General features: G+C 37.4%; 1 protein-coding gene across 1 annotated transcript in view; it reads left to right on the forward strand.

The window, feature by feature from the left end:
- NMNAT3 (nicotinamide nucleotide adenylyltransferase 3) overlaps positions 1–11,098 on the forward strand; it is a 31,018-nt gene extending 19,920 nt beyond the window's left edge. The window contains exons 4-6 of the mRNA XM_082487184.1: positions 2,335–2,518; positions 6,246–6,355; positions 10,428–11,098. Coding sequence (XP_082343310.1) covers positions 2,335–2,518; positions 6,246–6,355; positions 10,428–10,837 — 704 coding nt within the window. The 3' untranslated portion in view covers positions 10,838–11,098. The remainder of the gene's footprint in view (positions 1–2,334; positions 2,519–6,245; positions 6,356–10,427) is intronic.
- Positions 11,099–11,806: the final 708 nt, after the last annotated feature.

The following is an 11,806-nucleotide window of genomic DNA, read 5'->3' on the forward strand; positions in this document are numbered from 1 at the left end:
GGTTACTCGGTTGTTGTGAATCATCTCAAACAGTAATTGTATTTGACTTTCAGTACCTTAAGCATTAGCAAGCTTGATTTTTTTTCTCTTCCAGTTGGTTTCATTTCTGCTTTGGAACAAGCTGATACGGCATCAGATGCTCATATCTCATCCAATTTATACAGTTCTAGGCCAGACTAGAGACTGAAATCTTTACAATTCACAAGGATATGGCAGCATTGCAATCATCCTTGGCTAGCATAATCTCACATAACTTTAATTTTTACATTTAATATACTCATTTAAAATATAAGGGAACAATTTATATCTGTAGAAACTGAAAAGAAAGGAACTGAAATGTGAAAAATAAAATTAACATGTGAGAAAAACTTTTTAATAAGGTGTCCTGGTTTCAGCTGGGAAAGAGGTAATTTTCTTTTTAGTGATTGCTGTGAAAGGAATGTCAATAATGCATATTTTTTTAGTTGTTGCTAAGTGATGTTGATGCTTTTCAAGGACTCTTTTCAGCTTCCCATAGCAGCTGAGAAGGAGCATAGACAGAACAATGGAACAGCCAACGGAATATTCCGTAGCATAGATGTCATGCTCAGTATAGAAATGGGGTTAGCCAGGGGGTGGATCCACAGTCTCTGCTCCAGATGGTGCCAATTCACCAGGCAGTGAGAGTGACTTGTGTTATTACTATTATTGTTACTATTGTTGCCATTTTCCTTTTCTGTTATTGTTTCTATTAAACTGTCTTTATCTCAACCCACAAGGTTTTTTTCTTTTTTCCCTCCTTTTCTCCCTCTTCTCCCTGCCTGTCTAGGGGAAGGGGGAGAGCTGCTCAAGCAGCTGCATGGTCCTGGCTGCTGGCTGGGGTTAAACCGTGACATCAGAATAACATTAATGAATTCAAACTGTAATTTCTTTTCCTTTCAATGAGAACTTGTTATATCATTACATAGTATCAAAGTACCAGAGAATAATCTTTGTTCATTAATCAAGTGAAATTATTTCCAATTTCAGATCAAGAGATGGATTTCATTATACACACATCTTTGCATGTTTCTGGAAAATTTTATCTTGTGATATTAACCTGAGAATGTTTTAAAACAGGATCGTTTGGACTGACATTTTAACAGGAGACAGGCGTGTAAATCTCATTGAATCTTAATGCTATTTTTTTTAAGTCCAACTTGCTTAAGTTCTTTTGAAAATTTTACCCTATTACATCAAAATAAATGTGAAGTTACTAAATTTTCACTTTAGAATATTAAATTGTCATGTGCCAGTATCAGAAATTATGAGCCTATGGGTATCATTTTCATTACAAAGCAATAGAGGGAACTTACTGCATTTAAGTTTTTGTTGAAACAATTTAATTGGAAAAAAGGAAGAGTGTTTTTCCCCCTTCAGGATCATATTTATCATAGTTATTTAAAATGCATGTGTTACATTAGAAATCATTTTGTCTCATTTCTGTTTCTTTGAAACACCCATTCTCTTTCTCTTTCTTGAGGGATGCAGCTCATATCAGTGCTTTATTTCCCTGTTGATTTATTAAAATGAGAGCTACATGTTTGTTTCCTTTTTTTGAGGCCAGAACTGCAAAGTCTAACAAAAAGAGCTTGTTGTGTTAATGATTACATTATGTTACAGGACTAGAAAAATATGGCCATATTTTCAAATTTAATTAACACGATCAGTCAGATAGAAAGGGTCTTTAATGGCTGCTAAGCTGATGTTTGGACCGTAGTGCTATAAGTCTCATTTTAGACTCCATTAGCCCCATCTTTGTTCTTGAATCTTCTGATTTGTCTGAATCGCATTAATCACGGCTGTAGTAATATGCTATAATTCTTGCTTTAACACAATGAAAAGACACTGATTTTGATAAATAACAAGCATCAGCTGCTTAAGAAAAAAGCAGTGGTCAGTTAAGTCATCCATTGCTCTGGCTATATAAAAGCTGTGCTTATTGGAATATAAAAATTATATCTAGGAATTTTGATAGTTTGCATCACAAGTTATAAACAATGCTATTTGCTTGAAAATTGTATGTCCATCCAGCTTTCCTTTTTGAAGCATCTAATAGGATAAACATATCAATAGTAATTGTGAGCACTTCCCAGAGGAACAAGAAGGCTGCTTTTTAATTTTTTAAATTGCTGTTTCTGTATTAAAAAAATACCTAGATCAGGTTGTTTGTAGACTCTTATAACTTTGAAGTTAACCGTGCTTTGAAGAGGTTGGACTAGAGGAGCTCCCAAAGTCCTGTTCACCCTAAGTTTTCAAGATTCTGTGAAGATTACTTATTTTCCTTTTTTTCTTCTCTTTTTTTTTTTTCAAAAGGAAGGTATCAGGTGATTGAAGGCATAGTGTCTCCTGTTAATGATGACTATGGAAAGAAAGGCTTGGTTTCAGCAAAGCACCGGATAGCAATGGCTAAACTAGCACTGGAGACATCTGACTGGATTCGAGTGGATCCATGGGAGAGTGAGCAGGAGACATGGACAGAGACAGTAAAAGTATTAAGGTAATTACTTATTTTTTTTTCCTTTCTTTATGAAGATACTAATTGCCAAAAATCTGCAGGCTACCAGATCAATGCACAGGACTCGTTCCTGTAGAACACCCAAGCAAAGCAGAACATGTCTGTTTATGGCAGCATCTGCTATGAGATAAAGTATTAGACCTGTGAGCAGTGAAAATTCACATCACTTTCATTCCAAAACGCTGTGTAGTCAGTATTCCCCATCTGGAGTCTTTCCTTTCCTATGCAAAGCAGATAGGCTTTCCCCAGACTGATGCAATCCTCCACAGTACTGCACTTGTGCCATTTAAGTAGTTAGATGCACGTGGAAAGCCTCTGCCAAGAAAGGGTCTTGCAAAATTGTAGTCACTGAAAGAGTTCTGCAGCAAAGTTCTTGGATCTCCTGTTATTTCTCTTGGTTTTAAGTCTCCAAGCAGTTAATATAGAGATCTTAATCAGAAAGTAAGAGTTTACAAACAAGCCTATTCTTCAGGAGAATCCCTATTCCAGATTAGCTGTGGTGGCATTATTATGCCTGCAGGTTTATCTACTCACACATCCTTGAAAAATTTTCTTATTAACTCTCATGGCAGGTTAAACCCAAGGCCATAACTGCTGATGTTTTCTTCAGAATCGCTGGTTTTTCTGTGGGTTTGTGATGGAAGGAAAAATAAAACAATTTGTCCAAAACCTGTTAGCTTGATGTAAGGACCTTGAAACGTGCTTTTTTCCCATATGGTTGGTCATGGTAATAAATGCATTATGGGGCAATGTATGAAAACACAAACTTCTTTTGCTAGCCCCTTTTTGGAAATGTAGATGCTACAGAAGACAATAGATACTGTTAAAGTGAAAGACTTTAGGGATGTCTTTCAAGAAAGTGAATGTGTCGTCGTAATTATCAATGATTCTTCATTTCTATCCACATTTTCTAGGTTACTTTCAACTGGAAACAGTTGTTTGTATAGCTTAAAGCTCTAAAATGTGCTTTCCAACAACTGCCCAGAAAGCTCTCGTGGCTCTATGTGAAAGCAATTAAAAACCAGACCTGTTGCTTTACAAAAGCATACTTAAGAATACCCTACATACTTACAAAAAAAGGAAGTACGGTAAATAAAACCTGTATGTATAATTTTCTGCTCAGGGGAAGTAGTATCAATGTGGTATGAACAGCCAAACTTCCTTTCTGCCTAGAAAGTGAACCTCTAGTTTTACAAATAAATTCACAAAATGTTAAAATGAATGCCTATTAAGGAGAGAAATTAGCTTACATCATTTTTTTTCCCCAAATGATGACCTATATTAATGAGTTGAACCAATGCCATAATCTAATGCTGAACCCTGTCCCTTGAATGGGGAAGCAGCATCCTGATGAAATAGCACATGTAGGTATTTTGGCTTTATTTTGTATTTTAATTGTCACACGTGAATATTAAGAGGTGGCTTTAGGGCTGGATCCTTACCACATATAAACAGGCAATGGTTTATTGTGGAGTTGTGCTTCTTCACAAGTGTTGAAAATTAATCTATAGATGCTTCCCTGGTCAAAGAACCAAGAACCAATTGCTGCCTTCACTATAAGCTCCCTCAGGTAGGAAAATTTAGTACCTATTGCAAGGCAAAGGCAAAAAGCATTATTGTACCTAAATGTCTCTTCTTATCAGTATTTTGAATTGTACACTGGACTGCAGTAGAACATTGTGTCCTGAGACACATGAATGGCCTTTTCGTACAGTACTTGTTTTACCGGAGTGTGACAAAAATGTCATATTTCATCAATATCTCTGGATTTTGCAAATGCTCCCAAATAGTTACGACATAAAAGAATTTTAAGCAGCAAAGCTCATATCCCCCTTGTGGTGGTGCTGTTAGTTGCCTGATACATTGAGTATGTAAATTTTGGAGACTATCCCAAGGCTTTTTTTAGAGAGGAGGAGAAAACATGATAGAGCTATTTCCCACTTAGCTGCTGTTCCTGAATATTCTTCCTAGACAAGAAAACAGTATTGTCAGTAACCAAAGAACTACATTCATTCCTTTTGAAATGTAGATTTGTGGTGCAGATATACTGTGAATTAATTTAGAATTGGTAAAGAGCTACCTTACCCAACTTTCGTTGAATTGTGCTTGTGATTTAACTATACAAAGCTTCATACACAGTTCAGAAGATGCTTGATAAACTGACAGATTGGTTTGTCCTTTTTGGTCTATCTTTAAAATGACTTAACCCTCCCTGCCCCAGCACTTGAAACACGTGCTGAACAGAACTTTGGGCAGTTAAGATTTTGCAGTACTTGTAACGTTAGTTCAGCAGTGAGTTCTTTGCCAAGAGGTCTTATTTTTGAATCATGGCCCAAGAATGTCAGTCCATGATACAAAGTTAGTGTACTTGCCTATACATAGCATCAGCCTGTTTACAGCAATGCAGGATTACAATTAGAAACGGAGGAAGGCACAGGCCAAGCTACCGCTGCCTACCCTCTGCTACTATATGTCCCTTACCTCTTGTCTATGCAGTTTCTTTAGCTGAGCATCAAAAATTACTGGAGGTAGTTATGCAGCCTGTCTGGGTGTAGGTTCTTGACACTTCCTCCAGCCACAGCAATAAGTTGTGCTACTTGCATGATTGGAAGAGTGTACATTTAAATCACGAATCTATAAATGCATTCCTTAGGCCAGACATTCAACGCATTATCTATGGCTTACTCTGCGTACTGAATTTGGACTGTACCTTGTAACTCACAGTCTTTGCTTTGATACAGTTATATAAGACCTGAGGGTCACTTTGGCTATATATGTACTAGATGGCGGTCGAACAGTGGCTTGACGCTGTGTCTACCAGTCCTGTTTAACCGTGAGCTTGTTTCCTGGAGCGGTTTTCGCTCATGTCAATACGAGCAATGCCTAAGCATGGCTCAGGATGGTGCAAGTCAGGAACTATTTTAAACAGGCAAGGCCATGCTGATTTAGAAGGGCAGGAGTTTAGGTGATTGGATGTAAGATTGGCACTTGCCCTCATGATCAAAGAAGGGGCTGCTACTATAAGGTAATAGTACCAGTATTGCAGTGGGGCACCACTGCAGCAGCAAAAGAATAACGTAATAGAAACCTGGAAAAACTGACAAAAGGATCCTTGCCTGCCTTCGTGGATCTGAACTCAGGAAAATTAGAAGCATAGCAGATGTCAAAAAGCTTATGGGAATTGTATATTTTCAGTTTCTCGGGATTGTGATTCTTTTAATTAAAATGAAAGGGCAAACCACAAGGTGAAAACTCGGGGAACATGTTTTTGTGGAGAAGGGGATGAGAGAGAACAAGAATATTTACTCCTGAAAACTGAGCACACAGTACAGAAACTTCATCGTGAGGGGTTGTATTTAATAAAGAAATTAAGTCTAGTGAGTGAAGTGTGATTTAATCATTTTTCAAGCAAAAACCTCCACAATGTTTTAAATGTAATGTTGATACCAAAATTGCCATAACGGTAGAATTTCAAAAAGGAATTGAAAACCAGAATGGCATTATGGAGATTGCTTGTGAATTCTGCAAACTGTTAACTACATTGATACTAATCTCATGGTAGAATGAATATGCTAAATTCTTAACAAATTGTATTCAAATCCAAAGTGCATAAAAGCAGACGTTGTTCTTGAATCTGAAAGTGCCAGGTAATCGCTTTGTGCATCTCTGAGAGGATTACCTCACACAGAAGTCTTTATTTTAAATGCAGGCACCATTACAATGAATCACTCAGATTGCTCCAGTCCAGGAAGGAATTCATGAAAAACAAACGGCCCATAGAAAAATCTGCAGAGGATTCCCTTTCTAACCAGCACTCAGGTTAGTTTATAAATGTAAACGCGACTCTTTGTTTATCATTAAAAACAATACTGCTTTACCAGACTAGACTAATTGATGAAAAAGTTGAACATAGTAGCTGGTAAGTTTTGAGGGTTGGAGCTGCCTGCCAAAAACTAGCTGTGCCAAATGCCAGCATGACTGCTGGTGCAGTTATTTTGTAGTAACTCCCACATAGACAGGAGACTTTTTTTTGGAGCTGTGTTCTTTCTTGGTTTTATAAGCATCTCTTTAGCTGTGTCAGAGATGTATGTTGTGTCCCTGCTGGTTTTGCAAAGCATAGAATATATGAATAAAAAATATCAAAAAGTATAGGGATTACTTAGAATCTTAATTCTAGTGTTAGACAATGGACGAAGTGCATGGATACCACACTGGTGATGCTGCTGCATTGGTGTTTACTGTGTTTCTGGACAGAAAAGCTTCTGTTGACATTAGAAGTATGTCAGGTTCTGGAAACTGTCAGTTTTGGGTTTCCTATTTTATCATATTCCCTAGCCCTACAGCTTGCTAGGATGCTGCTAGATTTTTGATGCATTACATTTTTCCTGTAGTATTGCAGCAATTCCTGAACATGAGTAATACGTTTGTTTGTGGTTATACAAAAGTTTCCAAAAGATGAGTTGCTGTATCTTTATAGATGGTAGGGGAAAAAAAATTCTCAAGGCATTTGGACTGCAGTGGAATCTTGTGTTTGATGAGGTTAATGATTGTTGGCAAGCGACAAGTCAGATTATTCCACGTTGCCACACTAAGGAAAATCAGAGTGAAAATAGTAAAGACTATATTAATTTTCCATTACAAAAAATTCTTTTGGCTATTTTCTGTAGTTATTTCAGGCTCTATAGCATTTTATGTAAAAATTGTCAAGAAAACAAATGTTAAAACTAGTCTTTCTTTCCCAATAAAGATTCTTAGTTCAGAATTCACCACTCATCATTACAGGATTCCTCTACAGTCAAAAACAAAAGGCATAGCAAAAACTGGGTGAAAAGGAGGACAGGCAAGAAATAGATTTCTCTGTCTAGTACATAGTGGCTGGATTTATTTTTTTTTTCTTTAGTCAATCTGGCAGCTATCTGCAAAGAGCAATCTGTTACTTTGAACAGAGTAATGCTACTACCCTGTTGTTACTTACTTTTTCTGCCTTCAGTGCTTTGACTGGGCAGTGATATGGATTTGGCTATATTAAACATGTGGCCCACCAAGAAGGAACAGAATGGTTTCTTCCCACTTCCTTTGGTCACTAGCATGGTGTGCCATGGGGCACAGGGAATGATCAAGTGCTACTGACAACTCTGGAGCAGAATAGAGATCCTACTCTTTCTCTTAAATAAATGTTAGATAGCACTAACTGTCTAACGGCAGGCAACTGTTACCCAATTCCTCCTCCCTTCTCCCCACCTCAAAAAAAAAAAAAAAAAAAAAAAACAAAACAAAAAAAAAAACAAACAAAAAAAAAAACCAAACAAAAAAACCCAACCAAACATCATCTTCCCAACAATGAAATCTGTTGAGTTGGGGGTTTCTGTGAACTTTGAAGGCTCAGTTACCTGATGGAAGCTTTCACAAAGATCAGCTTGATGGCTGAGTTTAGTAGTGGCAAAATTCCATAATATGCTATTTTTCTACTAAATATATGCCTACTAAACTGTAAGACTTCTTTCATGGTGCTGAACCTCATGATTTTGTTCCATATGAAATAATCAGGCCACTTTAATATATATTGCAAATAAAAAGGTTCACCGAGGACAGGTATAGACAAATGATTGCAGTTTTAATAAACTTAGAATAGTGTATTGGTGCTAGTAATTCAGGACAAAGATGAAAACGACAAGACTGCAGAGTTCTTTTTATCTGTTTTTCAGTGTCCAGGAGCTCCTTGATTCACCAAATATAGCTTCGCATCCATTATTTCTTCTCCTACTTACAAGAGATGGTTGATAGTCTTAATTTCATTTTTAATTGAATCGCCCGCACTTCAAATCTCTCAGTTGCCTTACATGAACAACTTTGTTGCCACCTCTTGAATGCTTTTCCCTGTCATATTCCAACAGCCGTCTCCCTTAATTAGATCTTAAATCCAGCTACTTCATTTGTGTTAATAGTTATTTCTCCTTTAGCTTACCCTCTCTTTTTTCCCTGATCGATGCTTCAAAGAATTGCAATTCATTTCTGTCCACCATCATTGATTGAGCTACACCAATCAAAAACAAGCAAAAATTTCCCTGATCCAGACATACCATGGCCTGAAGTAAAGGCTATTGTCCTAATCAAAAAAAATGGGACATTGCAGAAGCCATTTGGGTTTTATACCATTATCTATAGTGGAAGCTGCAGATCATCATTTAGCAAAGTGCCCTTGAAAGGCCAAAGACACATTTTTCTCATTGGCGCAGATGATGTGGGGATATGCAGAGATGTATTTGTAAAATTGACAGCCTTTTTGTAAAGCCTACAATCTGTTAATTTAGCTTCTATTAACCTAGGACTGCAGTGCATGTACATTCAGAGAAAACCCATCAAGAGTGTAAAAGCTGTGGTGTAATTTTAGCTCTGGTACAGCTTGGGACAGCGTACTGTTTTATTGTGGAGGTTGCTGTTAAGTAAAAAGCAAGTTGTGACATAAAACCCAGGCAAGGCTGTGGAAGGCAGGGGACTGCATGTCTAAGCGTGCAACTGAGGACAGGGAACTGGAAAGGAAGAGTAGAGTCTGTGAAAGGAAAGATGAGAAAAGATGGCCTTGTCCCATACAGTCCTCCTTCTGTAGTAGTGCTGCATTCAGCGCACAGGAAGGTGCAGTGCGGTACTTCTGCTGCCTTTGTTGTAGGGATCAGAAGGTATGTAGTGAGAGGTGTAAGAAGGGAAGAAATGCTTGCTATAGTTAACCAATGGGATATACTAAACCTCTGCAAAGCTGAGGCACTTAAGGTATGCTTTTCATGCATCATCACTAGTATGTTTCTTATTTTTTGAATTGCTGATTTAAGGTGTTTGTATAAGACTTACAGATGTGCTAATGGTCCACAACCACAGATGAATGTAAAATGGAGACAATACCTCCATCCTTCCCCTTTCCATTTGACATGAATGCAAGGCTGTGAAAATTCCTAGTCAATGTTTGTAAAATACTCAGATGATATAATGATGAGTCCTGTAGAACAGGCTTTGAGGAAAGAGATAGTTCTATACTGGGGCTCAGGCAGTGGGTAGCAAATAAGAAATTGAGAGAAAAATAAAAACAATATACCAGTGAAGTATCATTCTTGGTCATTATTCAAACCAAAGCAAATTTGGCTTTAGATCTCTTTGTACTCAAACGAAAATGCCACGGCCACGTGACACAAAATATTATCTGTATAATATTCTGCTCGCTCAAATTTCTCTAAAAATAAAATAAAACTTAGTAGGTTAACTAACTAGCTTCTTGTACCTGCAAGGGTAGTTAAACTAGATACAGTCCTTCATGTTTTAGACGATACAGGTGCACAAACCCAGGTGGAAACCCAGCCAGGTTGTGCTCTGGCTAATGTGACAACGTGCAAACATTGTGTCTGTGTGCCAGGGTGCAGTAGGGCAGCTGGTCCCTAAGGGACTGGGAGCCATATGCGGGAACACGGGGGCAGGCAGGGGCCTCGCTGGCTGGGCTTGGTCCCACAGTGCCTCAGCAAAGCGAGCAGGGCAGCCTAGGGTGTCGTAGCCAGGTTCAACCAAGTCTACTCTTTGTGCTAAAATAATTTTCTTCTTTATTTGCTTCTTCCCCTTTTTTGGCTTGCTTGAGTAGAGGAATAATTCTCCTTTAACATTGTACAGATAATATTTGATATATTGTGACTGATGGTGAAGTAGGTGATAAAGTAACTGTGACTAGACACATAAAATCCAAGCTGCGTTTTTATTGCAACCTTTTGAAAGAAAACTGGGGTAAAGGTAAATGAATAAGGAAAAAAAAAAGTTAAAGATGAGAAAGATGCAGTTCAAACCAATTTTAAGGATAAACTTCCTAGAAAACCAAGCAAGAACAGAAATCTCTCATTTCCTTTTGTCTTTCCAGTTTTACCAGAATTAAAGCTGCTCTGTGGGGCTGATTTTCTACAGACATTTAAGACACCCAATCTCTGGAAGGAGGAACACATCAAAGAAATACTGGAAAAGTTTGGTTTGGTCTGTATTAGCCGTGCTGGCTCTGATCCTGCTCAGTATATCAATGAATCAGACCTTTTAATTAAATTTCAGCACAATATCTTTCTGGTGAAAGAATGGATTCAGAATGAAATCAGTGCAACACAGATACGCTATGCCTTGTGCAGAGGATTAAGTGTAAAATATCTCATACCAGATTCTGTTATATCCTACATTGCACACCATAATATCTACACAGAAGTGAGTGAGCGGAAGAATGAAGGTGACTTGCTTCAGCCTCTTAAATTGTATAACGCAACAGTAAACCCACTAAATGACTGATGTCTGTAGTGTGTGAAGTGGACAGACCTGGCATTTTTTCATGTAAAGTTCTTGAGAAAGTTGTTTCTTGTTAATGAGGGGAAAGAACATCAGTCCAAATTTTTTTGAATTCATGTGGTGTTTTAAATTCGTGGTTTTGTGTGTGGTAGTGCTTAAGCAAATCTGGATGCTCAGCTGCATAGCTTAAGATATATAAAGCACAGCTTCTTTGTGAAAATAAAAGAAATACAAAAATAAAATAAAAATAAATAAATCTTAATAAATATTAATCTCCAGTAATACTTAAGGGTCAAACATAGCACTTTCCTGAATTGTAATTCTGTAATCCTACAGACAGTTTTAGCATGAGGATGCCTTACCCTTCTGAAGCAGCAAAATAAAATAAACCATAACTTTTCTTTATATAAATATATATATTAATATACATTACTGCTAAACTTTGACTTTTGTGGACCCTGAATAACATTTTGTGTTTTGCCAGTTTGTACAAGAGATGGAAATAAATCTCTGTCATGCAAGCACTTAAAAACGCACGCACTATTCATGTCACTTTTAAGCCTTCAGATTCACAAATGACAGACAGTCCTCATCCGCAGATCTAAAGTGGGTTTAAAGTGGGTCTTTGCTTCTCTGATACAGAGTCCTCTATAAGAGTAATTAATTGCCAAAGCCCTGGAGTAGGTAACATATCCCAGAGGAACTTCAGCTGTACCATTTGAAAATACACAAGGGAAAATAAATCAAAATACCTAAGAGGCTATCTCAGTATTTGAGCCCTAATAGCCAGAAAAATCCATTCTCTGAATCAGCAGAATAGGCAAACAACGTATAAGTCTGTCTAACTTTTGACAGAAGACACCTTCAATGAATTTAGAATCTCTAGAAACTACTACTTCTGTGTTTCAATGTTGCTTAAATTAACTGAAAGCATGCATTCAGTGGTGATGTAACATTTATCAATATACAGAA

Source organism: Vanellus vanellus (genome assembly GCF_965231255.1).
Source record: "Vanellus vanellus genome assembly, chromosome: 8".
In the NCBI taxonomy this organism is placed as follows: Eukaryota; Metazoa; Chordata; class Aves; order Charadriiformes; family Charadriidae; genus Vanellus; species Vanellus vanellus.